The sequence below is a fragment of the Falco peregrinus genome, chromosome 6, assembly GCF_023634155.1.
Source record: "Falco peregrinus isolate bFalPer1 chromosome 6, bFalPer1.pri, whole genome shotgun sequence".
Taxonomy (NCBI): domain Eukaryota; kingdom Metazoa; phylum Chordata; class Aves; order Falconiformes; family Falconidae; genus Falco; species Falco peregrinus.
In genome coordinates this window covers 84498873-84520333 of record NC_073726.1, presented here as the reverse complement: position 1 = coordinate 84520333, position 21461 = coordinate 84498873, and the positions used below count along the sequence as shown (strand labels likewise).

Here is a 21461-nt window from a genome sequence, read left to right as displayed (position 1 = left end):
TGCAGGATCTAGATTTTGACGCGTATAAACTATTAGACACATCATCTGTATAGCTCTATGCAGGGGAAAGGCAACAAACAGTCTGAGTTCATGTTTTCTCTCAGGCAGAAGAAATTATACAAAGTAGCAATGAAAAGAACAATACTATCTGCTGTACTTTGCTTTCTTTCCCCACAGCTAGAATAGACCAGGGATTTTACTCTCCTACAGTTTTCAGTACTTTGCAGTGCCTTTAAGTCTGGGTCTTGCACTATTTTCACCCAGAAGGTGATTGCATAGTCAAGTAAACCTTCTAGGTTTTAGGAGATTTTTCCTGTTATTTATATTTAGTTTCCCTTGACTACATATTTTTTGAACCTTTCTGGTGCATGGAATTTGGGGCAATGAAGCACAGAGGCATGAGGGAGAAAATAGGTAAAATGAAGAGAGTAAAGGTGGAAGCACTAGGTTATCCACAGTTGCCTTCCAGAGAAATTTGCCTTCCATTTTAATTTATAAATGTACATATTGTTGAGTAGGTTATTTAAATGAAAGACCTTGTAGTGGTAATAAACTGCAAAAATCAAATGGGAGAAACTTACGAGGTAGAAGTTGAACTCTAAATTTTTATGCTTTGTTCCTAGTTTTCTAGATGTGAAAAAAAATTGCTGTGTTCTCTACAATGGATTTTGTAGGGAATGTTCAATGTGAATCCTTCTGGCAGGGGAAGGTGATTTTTATAAGCAAAACTGATTTCACTCATGCTCCTTCTGCCACGGATTTCACTTATTCTTTCATATTCACTAGTGCCAGGACATATTTGTCCAGGTAATCTGGGAAGGAGTAATAGTGCCACACAGGGCAGCTGTCAGCAGCGGCTGAGTTCTCATCATGTCTCTAAAGGTTCTTCTTTATTGGCAATCATTATTAACTATTACCTGAATTTTCGTCATACTTTTTGCATCTTCCATGAGTAGAGATTTACTGAGATCTTTCATCTGACTATCCTCTCTTGCCTCTTGCAAGTCTCAGGAAAAAATTGCTGAGTCTCAGTGTTCTTTTTTTTCTTACTTGAGTTTTTTATAGTTGCAATCTTGTTTTTCAGCTCTTTAACACCTTTTCTTTATGTTTTTAAATTGCTGCAGTCCTTGTTCTCTTCTTATTTGAATGGCAACCCTCTTAACCAGTTAAGGCATGGTATGTCTTTATAATTTGTTCCATTCTTTATTCAGATGCCTCTATATCCATATTTCCATTCAAATGCCATTCATTGCAAATTTAAGATTTCTGTTATATCGATCTGCAGTTTATTGCAGTGTTTGCTTCAAAAAGAAACAGGGCACACGTGGATAGCTTTCCATTGCTTTGCATGCCAGCTATAGAAAGCTCATATGTAGAGGACCTGTGAGCAAATGAGCAAACATACTTGAAAGGTAATGTTTACTAGAAAATACACTTTTTGTAACATAGAAATTAAACCAGCTGGATTTTATACCTAAAAATGCACCCTACATCTAGCGATTCTTAATTATTTTAAAATTACACTATGGTTTAGTATAATAATTAATAAGTTTAGGATACTAAAGTTTGTTATTATAATGCTATCAAACAGAAATTGAATGCAGTATGAAATCTCATGCTGACCTTCAAACCGACATACATTACTCCATAGCTAATCCGTGCAAAAATCTTGTTTAGGTAAGACCAAGACTGTATGAAAGACAAATAGGAACTGAATGTTTAAGATCAGCATTTTTCCCTGTGTCCTGCTGATAACTGCCTGAGGCACAGACCCCGGAGAAGTTCGCCTTTGCAGGACAGCAAGCCAGGGACCCTGGACGGTCTCGGTGTGACCTGCCGCCACCTCCTGGCCATAAAACCATAGACCCATTTCAGTTGTAAAAGACACTTAAGATCAAGCGCAACCATCAACCTAACGCTGCCAAGTCCACCACTAAACCATGTCCATAAGTGCCACATCTACACATCTTTTAAATACCTCCAGGGATGGTGACTCAACCGCTTCCCTGGGCAGCCTGTTCCAATGCCTGACCACCCTTTTGGTGAAGAATTTTTTCCTAATATCCAATCTAAACCTCCCCTGGTGCAACCTGAGGCCATTTCATCCTATTATGCCACAAACAGGTAAGGGTGCTTTGCAATCATGAACGGTGACAATGTTTGTTCCTGTAAACCATTGCTGTGGGTGCCGTTGTCCCATTCATATTCCCGAACACCCTTAATGCTCTCCCCCTATGAGGTCTCTGCAAGCAGATTTTTAAGGCATGGGTTTTCTTCAGAATGATTAGTAACATGGGAACCCTGTTCCCATTAATAACATTAACTAATAACATTAGCAACCCTGTGCCCCAGGTTTGAAGAGATTTGATTCTCCCAGACTGAGTGGTTGGGTCCCAGATTCCTTATATAGTGAAGTAGCACCGTCTCCCTGGAAAGCTTTCAACTTACTTTGAAGAAGCTACTTTTTGACAAAAAAAAATGGATTCAATTCCATGAGAGCTGGGGCAAAAGCTAAACTGCAGACCCTTGTCTTCCCAGCAACTAGAAATCAGTGATAGCTTTAACAGACAGGTGACTTTTATGAACAGAACAACTCAAGAATGGAATTTCAGTTCTTTTTGTGACTTCCTAAAAGTATTTGCATACGAAGTCTCCTACAATATTTAGTATTTTACCCAAGCTGTTTGAATCATATGACATTGGGAATATTGGCTATTAATTTTAAAGGCAGATTTCTAGTTTCCAGTATGCTAAAGAAAGCCAGGAGAACAGAATCCAATGGATTTGTAAAATACTGACACCCAAGTATTTATAATATTATGGATTTGTAAAATACTGACACCCAAGTATTTATAATATTAAGAATTTCCTGCTGTTTGAGAAAAGATCATGAATATTAAAGCCTTGATTCATGGAGTACGTGTAAGGGACAAGGCTGCTAAGTAGCAGCATTCACAGTTATTAATTTGGATCTTTGCTTACACGGACTGAGGCATTAGAAATCAGATTATATCAATGGTAAGAACTCTGGGAAAATTGGAAAGCCACAAGAATTTATTATTAACACCAGAAGCCAAATATAAAATTGAGTGCATTCCTGCTAGTGATACAGGCATTTGAAAACACTGTTACTGAAATGACCTCATGCATGGAGGATATTCATCTCTCCATCATCCCAGAGAGTGGTTCCAAAACTCCACACCACCAGTGTTCCCAGAACACTAGGAAAGGCTCATCTCTGGGTCCATAAGATACTGCTGTTCCATGAAGCAGCATGATTTATCTTTTCCACGTCTCTGCTAGAGCTAACCTAGAAAAAAAGGAAAGCAAGTCCAGCTGCCACCCTTTGATAGGCGCAGCCTCTGCATCTCATCAGGCTGCCTTGTACACTTGCAAAGGTGTCCCTGAAGCCAGGATTGTGAGAGCAAACAGCGGAAAATTTGAAAAGACATGGAAGATGGGGCCAAGGGTAAGACCTGCCTTTCCTATTTGAGTTGAAAGTGTGAAACCCACTTCAAGTGATGTGAGGAGAGAGTGGACTTCCAAAGTACCTAAATGACATGTTGGAATTAATTTTTAGTTTAAAAAAAAAAAGTCAACAAAGAAAAAAATTACTCCTCTGTGCCATAAGAAAAAGTATCCATTTGCTACAAAAAGCCCAGAAGGATGAACGTGTAGAAATCAAAAATAAATGTCTAACACATTTACCTTATGGAAGGCACTTAAACAGACCTCAGAATACAAGTCCAGACAAAGAACATTGCCTGCACTGCCTCTGGGGTGAAAAACAGGAGACACAATGCTGCAGAAAGGAATATTCTGAAGTCCTTGAGGTGTTCTCAAGGCATTGCTCCTCTGCAGCCTTGCCCAGACACCTGCCCAAGGCGGTCACACCCCAGGTACTTGTGGTTTTGTTAACCACAGCAGGCATCGTGGCTGGTTTAGGATTCCTTCTGCCTGGGTCACTCTACAACCTGCCCTGCCCAACAGGGGACAAGAGGGAAGGGGAAGTGGAAGGGAAGGAGGCACTGGAAGAGGAAAAGTAAGGCTTGTGAAAATGTGGATTTTTGTTGGAAGAAGAGCTTAGAGAGTTGGGACTGTCCAGCTCAGAGAAGAAAAGGCTCGGGGGCATTGTCCAGAGACGTTATGGAATCACCGCACATGGAGTTATTCACAAGCCGGTGGGACCCATGTCTGGGCAGCCTTTAGCTCTGGATTCCCACGGCACGGGGAAGGAGATCCTCTCCCCACAAGTGGCTACGTGGGTTTGGTTTGGAGGGGAGAGGCAAGGGCTGAAGGGAGAGCTGTCGCAGGGCAGGGAGGCAGGCAGAACGCAGAGGAGGGCGCTCAGCCTTAGAGCAGCTGCCCCATGCCAAGCGTGGAAAACAAGGGGCTCAGCTGGGAAGCGGAGCTGCTCCCTGAGCTCACCCATGCAGGGCAGAGCCAGAGGGGTGATGTCACAAGCAGACAGGTGAGGTCCTTTCTATTTGTCCCTGCCACTCAAGGAGAGCCACTGCTGCTGCTGTGCAGGTGGGCAAAGGGCCAGAGCCTGCACAGGAGAGGCCCTGAGCCCGAGATCTTCTTCCTAGGGGCTGGAGCAAAGCAGGGTCTGTCATGGCTTCCCTGCCCGGGACAAGGCTCGGCCAAGCCCAGGCAACCCGAGCCCAGAGACAGGACCTGCGAGCGAGGGCCAGCAAGGGCAGGCGGCCAAGGCAGGCAGGGCACGGGACGGCACAGCGCGGAGAGACCTGCGGGAGCAAGCTGCGAGCAGCGTGCCTGGAGCAGGGAGGCCTGCACGGTGCCAGAGCAGGAGAGGGAGCCCAAAGCGACATGTTCTGGTGGGGCCTTCCGAAGGCAGGGAAGCAAAGGTGGAAATGAGCCACTTCTCCCAGGCTGCTCTCCCCTGTGAGCCACGAAGACAGGCAGCTGCTCAGAGGCAGCTTTGCTAACCGCTTTGGAGACAGGGCTGTGGTCTGTCTGGTTGCGATGCTGCAGCGGGTGACACACAAGAACATGCACATGGCTGGCAAAGTTTCCAAGCAGAGCAAGCAGCAGCACATTTCTCCATCACATATGCAGATGGTGCTGCAAAAGAGCTCTGTGCTTAAGCATCTCTTGCCAGCCGGCAGGCCCAGGAGTCACAGCAGGGCTGACACCCAAAGCCAGCATGTGGCCTCACCCTCCAAAAAGAAGACAAGCAAGAATAAGAAGAGATGCCCCAGGCAAAGGGCTGCACCTGCCCATGTCACTGCTGCTATCCAGTAAGAAGTAAGCAGAAGCTCTTGCCCCACAACGGCAAGGCAAGGGCTGCTGCTGGAGCCAGGTTCTTACCAAATTCAGCACTATAAGGGAACAAGAAAGGGTTTTGTAATGCCATGTCAGATGTGGGGCCCATTGTGCTGCATGTTGGGCTAGTGTCTCCTGGCTGGCCAAAGGCGGGCAGCTGGACACAGGCAGAAAGCTCTGCAAAGCGAGGCTGTAGCACAGCCCTTGCTGAGGGGGGAGGGCACCCACCTGCCTGGAGGGCAACTGGTCCTGATGGGCACCACCTGCCTCCAGCTCAGGTTTGCACTTGGTCTGAAAGCAGCTGCAAGGGGGACAAGGGATCTCCCGCCCAGAGAATGGGCACAGGCCATGAAGGATGGTGAGGGTGAAAGTTTCTGGAAGAGCAAAGGGCCCTGGCGGTTCCTCTAGCACCGTCCCAAGGGGGAATATGGCAGCAGAGACAGCAGAGTAGCCCACAGTCCAGCCACGTTTGCCCTTCCTGGCTGGGGAGGGTGGGAAAGCACTTGGGCTCATCATGGCCAGCACCCCAATTCCCACAGCTGCCTGCCCAGGCTGAGCCTGGTGACCGGTGTCTCCACACCTTTCTTTCCGTGGCTCTCAGAGAGCCCCCAGCCTGATCCAGCCTGAGCACACTGCGCACCTTTCTTCCAGGCAAAGCACGCAAGGACAGGCCCTCCTGTGCAATCTTCCCATCACGGGCATCTCCACTCGGGACCCTGTCAAGGCAGGGAAAGCTGCTTTCTGACAGTCTCTGTTAGCCATTTCCCCCACTTCTCCTGCTTATTTCCACGCTGCAAGGTCTTCTGCATGTAGCCTTTACGTCTAGTTTCCCCTGGAACTCCGTGGGAAGAGGGGGAAGAGGAAAGAAGGGCACATGTGCCATGGGGAAGTGTGTTGCCTGCTGTTGCATTCCACTCAAAACTGCTATCAACACATGACCCAGCTCGTTGCAGGATTTCATCATAGAGGCACAAAGCGCTTTGACTCAAGGAACAGTTCAAACAGCCTCTTCTTTCAGTCCCCCTTTGCTAACATGTTCCAGAAGCGGTTTCCAGTGGAGACAAGGGCAAAGATACATCCATCCCCCATTGTCTTTGCACCTCAGAGACAATACATAGCACGTAAACACATCTCTAGGACACCTGGGAAATGAACTCAGTGGCACCACAAACCTGTTGCTGGTGAAAATGCTACTGAGGATAAATACTGATGCTATGGGGAATTTCTGAAAAAAGCTGATAATCCTGACTAATAATCAGTCTCCAAAGGCAACAGTGTCCCCTGCTGCAGCGCTAGGAGATGTAAAGTATTGTCAGTACAGCAGGGCCATCAAAGGTTAAAAAACCAGCCCACATCTGCAAATTGGAAAGCAAGCCAAGAGTAACCACCGGTTTGATTCTCCCCTTTCCTGGTGTTGAGGGGTGCGTCACGAGGTAACCTGGCATGCAAAAGAGATACCTTATCTCGTACGTATGATTGCAAAACATCCTTAAATCTCACCCATACTGATATGTGTTAAAAAACGGCACCAGGATTTCTGTCTATAAAAGGCACCATATTTTACATTTCTGTAATCGCAGGGTATTTTTTCTAGCTATGCGGCAAGACTGGAGTGGAGGAGGGGAGAATTCGAGAAAGGAAACAGCTGCAGAGAGGCAAAGGGGTCAGCAGTGGCTCACAGGTGCAGATTCAATGTTCTGGACAGCAGGGCACCCTGGAGCTGTAGAGAATCATCGGGGGCAACACGGGACAGTGGGAGAGGACAGAGTCCCGTATTTGCTGGGGCAAGGCAGAGGCAGAGCTAGAGGGAGGGACTGGGCAAAGCCCTCTGTGTTACACCTTTCACGCATAAAGAAATGAAATGAGGCTGGTTTGGACTCCCCAGAAGGAGTTCAGCAATCCCAGCCACACTAGCACATTTTCGGGTTCCGCGTAACACCAGCGCGAGCTGAGCTTTTATTGCTGACAAGATGCCATTGACATACAGGTGTAGAAGCGCTTGTGCATGTGCTTGTGGACAGAAGGGTTATATTTATTATGGACGCGAGAGTGGACAAGGCACAGGACGAGGTGTGTTCCACCTATGCACGGACGCTGCGGAGGGTCCGTGGGCTGGTAGGTAGGCGGCAGTCCCAGGGAGAGCCTGCAGCGTTCTGCTGCTGCGGCAGAAGGGCAGAGCTGCTGCCCAGGTGGTGCTGGCGGGGCTGCCCGTGGTGAGGAAGGCAGAGGAGCAGAGGTCACCATGTGTCCTTCTCTTGGGAGAGGAGCTGCCGTGGTGTTGGCTTTGCTCACAGCCCCGGGGACCTCCCCAGGTCTGTTCTGGGGGCCCTGCACAGCCAGTCCCCAACACCGTCGCCAGCGGGCACGTCAACGCTTTGCAAAAGAAGAACTGTGAACTTTTAACAACTCCCACCGTGGCCTGTGCTGCGGCACAGCAACAGCGCTGGGAATCACCGGTGCCACGTGCAGAAGCCCCGTCAGACTCGTTATCGTTGAACCGCTGCCACCTTAACGACGCCTCATGCGGCTCCTCGCCAGGCACCGCGGGACCCTCCCCTGTGCCGTTTGGGCGGGCAGCGCCTCGGCCCGCCGGCTCCGATACCCAAAGTACTGAGTAGGGCCGTGAGACCCACACGCTGGGTTCGGGCTCCGGCACCTGATCGCCTTTGTGGGAGCCCAGGCAGAGCCACCGCTGCTGCTGCTGTGGCACTTGGTGCCCGACCACTGTCAGGTAAAAGCTGGGATTTCACCCTTCGCTTATCTGAGGTTCAGTTCCCTTCTCAGCCATTTCTTCCGGAGTTCTTCCAGACACTTCTCCACCTACAGCTGCTCCCTGAAGAGCCCTTGTCACCCACCCACCTGCTCTTCCCTTCCCTGTCGTGCTCTTCAGCTCTGCCTCCCTTGACACCTCAGGGGTGACCTGATTCCTGATGGATACCCACTGTGAAATCCCTCCCCAAACACAACCCCCAAACCCGACAGTTCCCCAGGGACCAAAATGAGCAGATTCTGCTGCTGGGAGCACCACAAGTGACTGTGGGGAGGTGGCAATGGAGAAAAAGCCCCTGATTGCAAAGCATGCAAAAAATTAGCTATCATTTATGTGCTTAGATGCCCTTGTGGACCTGGCCTTTCTTAAACAAGGAGATGTAAAGCTCTTCCAACATAGCTTGTGATGGCAATCATGCCCTGTGATGTGAAGGAAGGTCTGGAAAGAAAGGCACCCGTATCTCTGGTCAGGGAGGTAAGACTTGAGGGAGGGAACTGGAAGCAAACCTCAGGCATGAGCAGCAAAGAGCCCTGAGCGAGATGCTGGATCCACATCCTGCAGATATATAACATACTGCTTCCTCAAAGTCTGCTGCGGTGTGCACAGCCAGCCCAGCCTTTGGGTATGACGGTGTTTTGCTGGGTGGCAGAGCTAGGGCAGATGCTTTCCAATAGAGGAGAATCAGAGACATGTCAGCTCCCTGGCTGGATTTAACAGCACCTTTGTCTCTCTCCCACCAAGACATTGGGCGCAAGTCACAGTAGCAAGAGCAAGTCACCGTCACTGTTGTCCGTTTCCCTGGCCATGCTTTGGGTTTACTGAGTGTAATGTACCAACATAAGGTGGAAGGGTGTAAAGGAGTCAGGCTGTGTCTCTGCATTCAGAGAACTGGTGTTCTCCAGATGAACAAGGCATTCCTCATTCTCACACCCAGCAGCCAAGAGGAGAAGAGGTACAAGCCCGGCTGCACTCTCCAACAGTGTCAGCTTGAATGGAGCGTAAATGGACATGGAGCTATCAGCCACTGGTCGGGGTCCCAGGGGCACACTGTGCCATAAGTCCAATGAAACTCCAGAGGCTTTGTTCCAGGAGGAGAGGACATCCTGAATTGGCCTGAAGGAGACTGATATTTCACTGAATGGCTCTACACCCAGCTGGGTGGTAAAGACAAGCCATTCTGCTTCTTTCCTCTGCAGGGTGGAACAAAATGAGGAACCAAATAGTGTTGCTCAGGACCACAGTGGTAATCTCAGGACCTGGCAAGAATGACACAGTCGTGGAGAGGAGCATGTGTCAGGAGGCAGTCTGCTTCAGAAATGGGGTGCTGGGCCAGGGGATCCCCAGAGGTCTCTTCCAGTCTAACTTCTATGAGTCTGTGTGTGCAGGAATTACCTCTGGCTCTGAACTGAAATACAGCGTGGAAATAAGAAAGGAAAGTGAATGCTGTGCAGCTCTCTTACAGGCCCAGCTATCCAACTGTTGTAGGTACCATGCTAATGCTGATGCTTTTCTTCCTGAAATCAGGAATGATCCACTTCAGAGAAGGCACATTTCATTACTCCCATCTCTTTTTTCCTTTTAAAAATCTCCCAGATTTTTAGTAGTCCATAGTTTAGTTTATGACATGGGTGCCTTAGAAAAGGGAATTTTCCCCTTCTGTTACCTCAGTGTTCCAGAAAAAGCTACGAGTGTCTCGCTTTATAAATACAACTGTGAATTTGGTTTGATTTTAATGTGCTTTTTCTGGTTTTCAGTTCTGATTTTTGCATGTTCAGTAGAAAAAGCCAAATATCTACAGGATTCAAGTAGGCATAGACTAATGTATCTGGTTTATCAATGCTCAGGGGTGGAACATCAGCAATAGTCTCATCTAGTAGATGAAAAAGTGTTCAAACCACATGGGAAGCAGCTGATCAATTTTTGACATTTAGTGTGTTCATATCAGGGAACGCAGCCATGGCTGGCTCCTGCTGCTCAAAGGGTGCTAGCTTTCCCATTTCTCTTCTTTTGAAAGAGGACAGCTGTCACAACTGCTTCATATTTCACAGGAACTTTTCAATCACAGGTACCTGCATTTGTTCTCCTGAATGAACACATAAAGCAGGAACCTTCAAAGGCTTGTTTAGGGTGACTGGTAAGAAGATTTTTTTTCTTCTCCTTTAAACTTGTGCCGTGTAGAAAGATCCAGAGGAATTACATGTTCAGTGTAGTCCCTTTTGAAACTCCATCCCTGTTAGCAGCCTTATTTCCTGGAAGGAATGATCCTGCAGGTGATTAATCCCATGAAAGCTGAGAGACTGATGGAACTTCTTAACTGTTAGACCTTCTAGTTAGAAGTGTCAACACAGAGACCAGGGAATATTTTCCAAAGCACAGCTGTCAGCAAACAGAGCTCCAAGAAGAAAGACATTTGAAATGTGGGTAAATGGGAGGGTGCTAAGAGCCTACCTCCTGAGTCAGAGTCAATGCCAGAGCTATGCTGCAGAGTGCAGATACCTCAGCTAGCTCAGTGTGAGGAACTGCAGCCTGGCAAAACCACACACAGCTAGTTTCTGCACTGCAGTGGTGGTCCTGTCCATTTCCTGCATGGGAGGTGTCAGACTCAAAAGTGTGAAGAAGCTGAACCCTTCACAGGCTTGCTCACCCTCCCGAGAAGCAAAGCCCATGAGCATCATGTTTTCTTTCTTTTTCTTTCTGATAAAAGAGTTGATGCTCTAGCATCCTAAGGACAAAGGCAATACAAATATGGTCAAGAAAAAGAATATCTTATTAGATCAACTGATACACTTAAAAAAAAGCCTGCTACACAGCAGTTTATTTTGACTGCTATTTAGAACCGAGAAGACAAACCGCTTTTTCCAGCTGAGTCAATAGTTCTGGTAAAATGTACTATGTGCCTAGGACAGCTGCATATAAGGAATAATTACTTATTTCTAATAAAAGGAATAATAATTAGGCATTTTGTGTTATGATATCCATGAGACTATACAAAGAAACAGACAAAAATGCACTTGAATAACCTCGTGTTACATTTTAATCCCTTAAAATTCAGTGAGAAATACCTGAATTGCTCAAGAAGAAAGAGCAGAAAGACAGGCAGTAAATGAAAGCCCAGAGCCCAGGCTACACGGAATGTAAGACTCTTCTCCTTCTCTGAAGCTTCAGCAAGGCTTCTTTCACCTGCTTGTTCCTCAGGCTGTAAATCAGGGGGTTCAAACTGGGGCTGATGAGACTGTAGAAAAGGGAAAGGACTTTCTCCCTCCCAGATGAGTTACTGCTCCCAGGCCCCATGTACATGAAGATAGCGTTTCCATAAAACAGACCCACCATGGTCAGGTGGGAGCCACAGGTGGAAAAGGTTTTGTGCCATCCTGCTGCAGAGCGGATGCACAAAATGTTGGCCAGGATGTGCAGATAGGAAAATAGGATTAAAGCTAAAGGGCAGAGGAGAAAGCACACACAGATAGCAAAGATCAGGACTTTATTGGCAGTTGTGTCAGTGCAGGCCAGCCTTAAGACCGCAAGGATTTCACAGAAGAAGTTGTCAACCTCGTAGAGACCACAGAAGGGCAGGTGTAAAGCAAGAGAGGCTTGCAGTGTACCAAATATGAACCCAAAAGCCCATGAAACTGCGGCAAGGGTGAGGCACACCCTCCAGTTCATGATGAGGGCATAGCGGAGGGGATAGCAGATTGCCACATAGCGATCATAAGACATCATGGCCAGCAGTACGCACTCCGTAAGTGCAAAGATTAAATAGAGATGTGTCTGTGTCCCACACCCAGCAAAGGAGATGGTTCTGCCTTGTCCGAGGAGGTTCCTCAACATAAGGGGGACATTGTTGGAGGCAAGGCAGATGTCCAGGATGGAGAGGTGGCAGAGGAAGAAGTACATGGGACTGTGGAGGCGGTGGTCCAGGCAAATAAGCACAAAGACAAGTGTGTTTCCCATCAGAGTGGCAGAGTAGAGGACAGAGAAAAGGCCAAAGAGGCAGAGCTGCAGGGCTGGGCTGCTGGAGAACCCCAGGAGGATGAATTCTGTGACAGTCGTTTCATTCTGCATGCTGTACTGGAGATGAGGCAGCACAAACTGCGGCCAGGGAGATCTGCAATGGAAGGAGAAGGAAAAGGAAAGAAAATTGAGTTTTCCTAAGAACGTTGCTCCCCTTTTGCACTGCAGCTCCCTGCTCCTTGTTTTTCTCTCTGACCCCAGTGGAAGGTGCATACTGCCCTCACCATGCTGAGTGATATAGACCTGAACTGCAAGCTCTAATCTCTGCACAAACTTTGAGCAGTTCTGAGCAATCTTGCACAACTTTACTGCCTAGTTTGCCTTTAATGTTTTTCTTTTTCTGAGCTGTTGTTTTTTTCTTTTGGGGCATGGGGGTTCTCTGTTGGAGAAAATACAGCTGTCTATGATGATGAAGATTGCAGGTGTCAATTAAGGGGAAGTCAGAATATCTTCAAAGGAGCTGTTTTAAATTATGTTTTTTATTTTAAAAAATATTTTTAAATAAAAAATAATAAATTTAAATATTTATTTTAAAAAAATTAAGATTAAAAATATTAAAATGAACCCACAGTTCACAGAATAATTCCAGTTTTACCACTAAACCAATTAACATTTCTAATCTATTGGTAAGTCCTCTTTACCTTAGCAAAATGCATTCATACTGAATCCTCGGTTGCTTGATCCATTATTCTATATCTAACTTCACTTCAGATTGCTGAACAAACTGAGAGCTACACTGGGATGTACAGCACATAATTATTGCTAAAAGAATGTTACTTAAATTTATACACAAGAGTTTCCTTACCTGTAGCATCTGGAAAAATGTGATTTGTTCAGCTCTGTGGTTTTTTTAATCAGGAAAACCTTATTACAAAGTTCTGTGTACTTTCTCAGACAACAGGCAAAACAAAGAGCTGTTCCATTCTGTTCATCTCTCTATGTTCATTTGTTTTTAAAGCCAAAGTTTTCTGACTAATGTGTCTGAAGGGACACCGTTTTGATTGCCAACAGGCAGCACAAAAATTAATCTCAAGTATAAATCCCCAGAGTTACATACCTGAACTCTGGGGATCCTTCCAGAAAATAAACATAACTTTATTCTGAAATGGATGTGACATTGTTCTTGCACAGCACTGTACTTACTGGCCCTTCATTCATATGGGTTTCTTTTCTCTTAAACATGGTCTCCTTCATCACTTTCCCCTTTATGTCTTTGCTGACTCGTAGAACTTCCCTGCCTCCAACAGCGTATAGAGCTTTTGGTTGCTGAGATACTAGTATAGGATAAAACCTGCGGTTAGGAGTTGCCAAATCTAGTATCTCGATGCAGTACACTGCTGCAGCTCCACATCCCCACGTTTGGCCAAATAGAGAGGCTGAGCATGTGTTTTCCAGCTGGCACTCATCGTAGATATGCACACATACATACATATGCCCTGTCACACAGATCCACACTGATTGAAAACAAAGCCTCCACAGCATAAACAGCCTTGATCCTGTTCCCTCTCGGGCTAATCAGGGTGAAAGACACTCAGTGGAAGATCTATACATATGCAGAAGCCATATGGGTCCCATCAGTAGCTGACCTTAGACAGCCTATCCAGTCTTTGTCCTCAGGATCCCATGGTTTACCAGCTCCCTTGGGGTAAAACCACACATACACAAACAGGTCTCTTCAATAGCTGTTCCAGGCCTCCAACCCTGCTAGATTCCCTGGTGTCTCCCATAGCTGGCTTGGGCCTCTCTGGTCCACCCAGTAGCTGTCTCAGACCCTCTGGTCTCTTCAACATCTGGCCCAGACCTGTGGCCACTCCAGTCCCTGGATCCCAAGACCCTTATTCTAGCTGCTGACTAGTCCAGCCTGATGCTCACCAGAGGCTGTACTCCCTGACACACACACCCTCACAATGCGCACTCACTGCAGTCTCCACAGCTGCTGGTGCCTCCGGTCCATGGTCCTCTGTGGCCCAGGCTCCCTTTCCAGTTGCTGGTGCTTAGACCTTACACACTAAGTAGAGACGTCCTCCCTCAGGAAAAGAGAAATGGAACTTAAGAAGAAGATGGGACAGGCTGTGGTGGTATCGTGAGCAAGTCAGAATAAACAACAACCTGTAGAGTATTTGGATCATGGGGTTTATTTAACAAATTAGCCCCTACTTGATTATTTCTCTCTCACACACACATGCACACCCACACTCATACTTGTGAGCAGATCAGTTTTTGCACATACACAGTGCTACAACCCAGAGACCACAACTTCCCTTCCCAGCATGGAGTTTACTGCAGGCCTGGGAAATTCAGGCAGAAAGTCACGCTGGGTTCCTTCTGTGCAGCTGCTCACCATCACTAGTTTCAGAGGTTGCTGGTCAAGGTCCCTGGGCATCCCCTGGCATTTGTCTCCATGTGGCTCTCTGGTCTCCAAGATCTTCCTTCACCTCCAGGATACTTCCTCCAGCCAGGGTCGTCGCCTTTTTATTTCTGGGTCCCCTTCTTCTTCTCAAGATCCCTTTTTCTTTTTGTGAACCCTTCTTTCTGGCATCACCTCTTCTTTCTGAAACCTGCCGCCCTCAGTTTCCCCAATCTAAATTGTCTATGTGAGTAGTACAATGCCTGATCAGCCTCCTAATTAATGGTTCTGTCTCCTATCTCTTTACTAATTGCGGGATTCAGGACATGCCAATTTGCTTATTCCAGGTGTTAACAAAATTTACAACCAGCCCAATAATGGTTGCAATTAGCAAGTAGCAGGATTCTGCTTGACAGTTCGGAATTCAGTTTCAAACGTTCACCCACAGACCTTGCTGTACACATGCACCTCATCAGGTGTTGCTACCTGTGAACATTCATAGTCTAAGCTATATTTTTGTCTACAGCAGGTGTTCAGGTGCAGGGCATGGCCAAGGAAGCACATTCCCCCCTTCAGTCTTTGAGGTTAGTGGGGGAGAATCAATACTTGTCTGGTGGGTCTCATACCCAGACAACGTGGTTGACCCCTCTCCTGTGACAGCCCTGGGACAAGCCACATCAGGGTGCTGGAGCACCTGCTGAGGTTACTGGGGACCCTTTTTCTGCCATCGCTCCTTCGTACTCCTTTGTGTTTGTGGAGATGAACCTTTAACCATACAACCTAACCCTTTCAACACTGGGAAAATGAGTCTGGAGAGGGCCCAATGCTGAAGACTGTCGATGTGAAATGCTGCCTGTAAGAGGCAGGAGACCAAGCTCGTTTTCTCCCGAGCCTCTCTCTCAGAAGCAGTGTGTGCAGCGTGCTCTGTTACAGCGGCTGTTCTTGTGTCTGACTGCCTTGTCCTGGCTACAGCACCCTGCGCTGGGGGAATGCCACAGAACGCAGGGAGGGGGCTGCTTCCCCAAGGGCTGCCAAGGATGCTTATCCGAGCGCTGCTGCAGGGGCCAAAGTGGGGCAAGGAGGGAGGGAAGGGAACGCAGGAATGAGGAAGCTGGGACTACTAGGGTAGATTGGGAGGTGCCCAAAAGGATCAAGAATGCTGTAAGCACAGGAATAGCTGAGAGATTCACTTTGAAGCCCTTTGTTTAACCATCCCCTCAACATCTGGATCTGTTCTAGTTGCTGAGCTACCTTGCAGTTTGTCAGCCTGTTGTAGAGATCCTGACTGGGGGGCCACTGTACGGCAAGGAGCTGGTGATCCACAGAACAACCTGAGCCGGCGTAGGTCTGTGCTCTGCTGTATGCACAGCATGGCCTTCAGGCTGTGTCCCCACACACGTCCCTTGGCCGCAGGATAAACTTTGGTTGGTGATTGTAACAGAGGAGCCTGCAGAAGCTACTGCTTAGTACCAGAGATTGCACCACCTGCGTGGCCCTCCCTCTAAAGTGCAGCAAGAAGCTCTCATGTGAACATCCTTTATGAATAGAGTTGTTTTCCTCTAAGAAAAATTGTACAATATCTTGAATGACCAAATAAGGAGGAATTTCTCCACAGACGGGATCTGTACAGCGTGCCAAGGGAAAATCCATCTGGGGTCTGCCCAATGCTGCATGAATGCAGGGTACCCAGAATCTGAAGGGACATAAGATTTACTTGCTACCTATAAGTCTTTTCCTACTCTATCTCACTACAACAGCAGTTTTATTAAATCATGTATTAAGCCATTCTTACTGAGATCCAGAAGAAACCTGGCACCATCTCCTTCTCCCATCTCATCACCCTCCCCTGTGCAGAACACGTGTGTTCTAGGAAAACCTACCAAGTGTAACTTTTGGGATGCTCTCTTCAGGGTGGGAGGGGAGAAGGTTTGATTTCAAAGCTCTGGCCAGCTCCTACTCTTGTAGTGTTGCCATGAGCAGGAGGAAGATAGTGGCCACACATAGTGGGCAGAACAAGACATCACCAGCTCACTGTGCAAAGGTTAAGGTTGATGCTAGACTCATGGAAATCCACCTTCCTTGCTGTTCACGGCCTCTAATTCAGTGATGGAATTAGAATGCCACATTCCAGGATATTTAGTCCCATTCTGTCCTCCTTCAGTCTGCTAGTCCTCCTACATCACAATTTCACTCCACTTATGAAGATCCCTGGCCTTATTATGCCCTATAATCAGTGTCCCTATTGCCTCATTATTCATAAGGTGCTGAGCTTTACAGCTCCTCTCTCCCAGGCATGCAATGTCACCTGAGACAATGCTAGCTTTGATTCATGCCCCAGGTTCCCACTTAACTGCTGACACCTCCTCAGCCTTGCCACTGGTGCAACCTACCCAGTGTAGCTCTCATCCTCCCAAAAGGGACCAGCAGTGAGGCTCCTATGCCTTCGATGAACGTGGTCCCATCCAGAATGCATCCTGCTACAGTCAAAGATTGACCAAGGCCCCTCTGACAGTCAATGCAGCCACAGGAGGTTTGGCGAGTGCCAGCTGGGCTGCCTTGGAAGGGTTTCCAAGTGTCTATAGCCAGAGCTGGGGAGAGAGGTGAGGTGAAAAAGGTGCATACCTTGCTCCTTGACTGGTTTCTAGCCCTGACTTGGATATTTTGGAAGGACCCATGAGACAGATGAGGTTCAACAGTGCCTCGGACCTCAGCTCTGCAGCTGTTGTGGTGTTAACCAGTGTTGTGAGTGCTTATTTTCTCTTGAAGATCTTCTGATGTCCATGGTTCTGTTAAAGTCTAACCTTATGGCATCACTGGATTTCCTAATAATCTTAGCTATATTAAAATTTCTTGAGGTTATGGTTGGACAGGAAAGCTTGCAAACATGATGCAAGTCCTTCTGAATGGCTGCTGAACTCTTCCAAGTTTACTGAAAAGTGCGTCTACATGGTTTTAAGGCAATCTCCTGGTGTTTTGGGAAAGGAAGGCCATGACTGGAGCCTGATCCTGCACCCATCGAGTTCAGGAGCTCCTTCTGGACTACAGTCCCTCAGACCATAGCAACACTGCACGATAGTTTCCAATCAAAATCCGAAGCCTAAAAGCACAGCAGGAATTTTAGGTAACACTGTGGTCTGATGCTTGGTCAGCCTTCTGGACTGAAAACAAACTGTCATTCGTAGATGTGCCAATGCACATCGAATGATTATCCTTGTACCAAGGAAAGCCTTGACCCACTTATCATTCCGCTTAAGGTACAATAGGAGATATAGTTGGTCTATTTTCTTTTGCCATTCCCCACTTGCCATATCACCTTCTTGGTTCACAGAAAACTCCTCAGTTGTCTCTCTCAGTGCCTTCCCACTTCGTGCCACTAAAGCTTGTGGAATACTCCCCAGTTGTAGGAGCTCTGAAGTAATGCATATCCTTGTATTTCTTGTAATTGAATTATATTAACTCAGAGAACAATGCTGGACATTTTATGCTGATATTTAATTTTTTTTTTTACTATTTCAGTCTGTTTAGTTTTGGAATATGGAAATTTAGAATATAAAAAATAAGGAAAATGTAGTTTGCTGAAAATTTGACCAAGAAGTTGCTAATGAAAACGGGTCCAAGTTTACAGGGAAGACTGAAATTATGAACTATCAAATAAACCTAAATGACAAGGTCTGAGAAGTGGAATTTCTTTATATTCTGAGCTCTTCAATGACAATTCCGATAGAGTTAACTCGTGGGTTTCTATTTTATGCCATAAAGGCATATTGCGTTAGGTTTACTCACTGATTTCCTGACCCAGAAGTTTGTTTTGTGACTTGCAACTCCAGTTGTGCTAACAAGAATTTACCATGTTAATGTACTTTGGTATTTACAAATAATTCCAAAGAACAGTTAATGTATTTTTGAAAAATATGCATTTAGTTGGCTTTGTGCATTAGACTGTGTGGAAGGAATCTTCCCTAAGATCCACCTGAAAATTGAACAGTTTTTCAGTTGTAATGTTAAAAAAGACACTTTTGATATTTTTGAACAGAACATTTTTGGGGAAAAGAGCTTTCAATTATAATTGCATTGAAGCTTCCCTTCATTTGTTTTCTTTAATTTCTGAATTAAAACTGTGAAGTTTATGGGATTTTATTATGTCCCGTTGATGATCCTGTTACCAATTAGTCCTAGGTTTTGATTTACTACAAAGGCTCTGCCCTAGAGGTCTCACAGGATATATAAAGGTGTGACTTGCCTGAATTGCAAGTATTCAGAAGACTTCTTCTATGCCCTGCACTTCTAACAGCTCATTTTCCTCCCAATAGGAATGTAGTTACAATGTCTATCCCCTTTCCTTTCCAGTCCTTGTCAGGAAGATAAAAAAGACCACTTCTGGCATCTCAGGGAAGACATTACTGGCAAGGCTGAGCAAAGTTTGCATCAATCTGTGATCTTAGAGTTGTCATCAAAGGTATGTTTCTTTCGGTAAAAAATTCCAGCAGTTTCTGCAAGTCAGCATTTGGATTCTGATATTATATATGTAGGTAAGCTGAACCATAGGGTCCTGAGAACTATAAAGACCCCAGTGATTTCTAGCGCAGCACGACGTCAGTGATGAAGGATTTAGCCCTGTTTCTCTCCTTTATAGCACTATTTGCTTTGAAAGAAACAGTACCCTGGGTTTGCCTTTCCTCCTTGCATTGTGATGAAGCCATTAATTATAGCTAGGTTTTACTTAAAACATTAAAATGTATTTAAATGTGTTAATATAAGGTGCTACTGGCACTAAAAGTGAAACTGAATGAATCAGTGGCTTGTTTTATTGGGTATTACTAGCTTTTGAATACTGAACCGCAGAAAGAAATCCTTCGTATGTTGAAAGGCTTGCTGGATTTTATTTTACAATGTCAGATGAACAGTGAGGATTTTCTCCAAGCATAAAATAGTCTTTTCTTTGCCCTGTATTTGAACTGTCTGATTTTGAATACTTTTGCACTTTTAGACCCTCTAGTCCCAGAACACCAAAATTCATTATGTAGTGAGATAAACCATTGAGAATTCAGCCTCAAAAAATCCCCAAGTGCTTTTCCCCTGTATGTTCAGTGCTGTTAGAACGAGCTGCTACTCTGACTTTGGAGTAAGATAATGAACTTGGTTTTCTTAACATTTCACTGCATATTGAACAAACAGCAAAGAAATATCTTATCATACCACATTTAATAATATTCCTAAACCAAACAGAGATCTTGCAAAGAAGCAGGGAACTTGAAAAGAAACAAAGTTATCTTACTTACTGTTCCTATTTCTTAACTGTAGAAATACTGTCCATATGTGTCAGAGGACTGCTCCCTGCTTTGGGATTATGAAGGATTATACCGTGCTTTGGGATTATGAAGGAGAAATGGTTTTGTTGCTTTTCTCACCATTTAAGTCCGGTTTCTTTTTCTCAATGACCTCTTTCTAGATCAGAAACTTTATGATGAATGAGACCAAAGTGATGGAGTTCATCTTGATTGGATTTTCAGATTTTCCAGATCTACAGATTCCATTATTTTTCTTCTTTTTCTTGACTTACCTGCTCACCCTCACTGGAAATGTCCTGCTAATGACAATTATTAGTCTTCATCGTCACCTTCACATGCCCATGTATGTCTTCCTTTCCATTCTGTCATTTTCAGAAACTTGTTATACATTTGCTATCATTCCCAAGATGCTGGTAAATCTAATAACAGAACAGAACTCCATATCTTTCACTGGATGTGCTGTTCAAATGTTTTTCTTTCTTGGCTTTGGAGGCACTAACTGTATGCTTCTAACAGCAATGGGGTATGACCGATGTATGGCTATATGCAAACCTTTACATTACAAATTCCTGATGACCAACAGAGTCTGTAGTCAGCTAGTGACCTTTGCAATGGTGACTGGCTTTACTGTGTCCCTGATAGTAACCTACTTTATATTCACATTGACTTTCTGTGGAGAGAAGGTAATTAATCACTTCTTCTGTGACATGGCTCCTGTCATTCAGGCAGCTTGCACACAAAATAATGGAATTGAGACAGTAATTTTCATTTTTTGTTTTGTGGTTGTGCTTGGCTCATTCTTCTTGATTCTTCTCTCCTATGTTTTTATCATCAAGACCATCCACAAGATCCCCTCTGCTGCAGGGAAACGTAAAGCCTTTTCCACTTGTGCCTCCCATCTCACTGTTATTGTTGTGCACTTTGGGTGCGCCTCCACCATCTATTTAAGGCCAAAATCCACCCATTCCCTAAAGGAGGACATTCTGATTTCTGTCACTTACACTGTGGTGACTCCCTTGCTGAACCCTGTGGTTTATAGCCTGAGGAACAAGGATGTGCACATGGCCCTTCGGAAAGGACTGGGAAGAAAATTGTGCACATGGATCAGATGAAAGGATCTCCTTGAGGTTTTGGTGTGAATGGGCTGTACTTTGGCACTGAAAAAGTAGGCTACAATTCAATATGGAATAATGCTGGTTGTCAACCTGGATAATTCTATGATAACCCATAACAGGAGAAACTGCATTACAAAAAGCTGACCTGCAGCCACCACTTGCTGCCAGCTGTGTTGCTTACAGTTTTGAGCTGGTAAGAGAGCTAAAAGACCATTGAAAAGTTATTTTTATATAAAGCTAGAAACTCACTGTAACTGTTTCTGGAACGCTGAGGTAGCAGAAGGGAAAAATTCCCTTTTCTAAGGCACTCATGTCATAAACTAAACTATGGACTACTAAAAATCTGGCAGAATTTTAAAAGGAAAAAAGAAATGGGAATAATGAAATATGCCTTCTCTGAAGTGGATCATTCCTGATTTCAGCATGAAAAGCACAAACATTAGCATGGTACCTACCACATTTGAATAGCTGGGCCTGTAAGAGCACTGCACAGAAGTCACTTTCCTTTCTCCTGCGTTCACAGACCCTAGAAGAAGTTAGACTGGAAGAGACCTCTGGGGATCCCCTGGCCCTGCACCCCATTTCTGCTATTGTTGTTGCAACTTGTGCACAATGTCTTGGTGGGAGAGAGACAAAGGTGCTGT

General features: G+C 45.6%; 3 protein-coding genes across 3 annotated transcripts; 2 read left to right on the top strand and 1 right to left on the bottom strand.

Annotated features, from left to right (window-relative positions):
* The first annotated feature begins 3450 nt into the window (after positions 1-3450).
* On the top strand, positions 3451-5265 carry LOC114011404 (uncharacterized). Its single transcript, XM_055808648.1, is given in 5 exon segments — positions 3451-3469; positions 3991-4042; positions 4531-4840; positions 4842-4900; positions 4902-5265. Coding segments are annotated over 5 exon segments (804 nt in total).
* A 5914-nt stretch (positions 5266-11179) lies between these two features.
* LOC101918620 (olfactory receptor 2A12-like) lies at positions 11180-12118 on the bottom strand. The gene has a single exon (XM_005234727.1). The coding sequence runs from the start codon at positions 12116-12118 to the stop codon at positions 11180-11182; it is 939 nt and encodes a 312-aa protein (XP_005234784.1).
* A 7751-nt stretch (positions 12119-19869) lies between these two features.
* LOC101923115 (olfactory receptor 10R2-like) lies at positions 19870-20814 on the top strand. The gene has a single exon (XM_005234752.3). It carries the CDS (start codon positions 19876-19878, stop codon positions 20812-20814), a length of 939 nt encoding a protein of 312 aa, XP_005234809.1. The 5' UTR covers positions 19870-19875.
* The last annotated feature ends 647 nt before the right edge of the window (positions 20815-21461 follow it).

What these genes read in the sequence shown, in the direction of transcription:
- LOC101918620 (XM_005234727.1), bottom strand. Translation starts at nt 12,118, where the DNA reads ATGCAGAATGAAACGACTGTCACAGAATTCATCCTCCTGGGGTTCTCC.
- LOC101923115 (XM_005234752.3), top strand. Translation starts at nt 19,876, where the DNA reads ATGATGAATGAGACCAAAGTGATGGAGTTCATCTTGATTGGATTTTCA.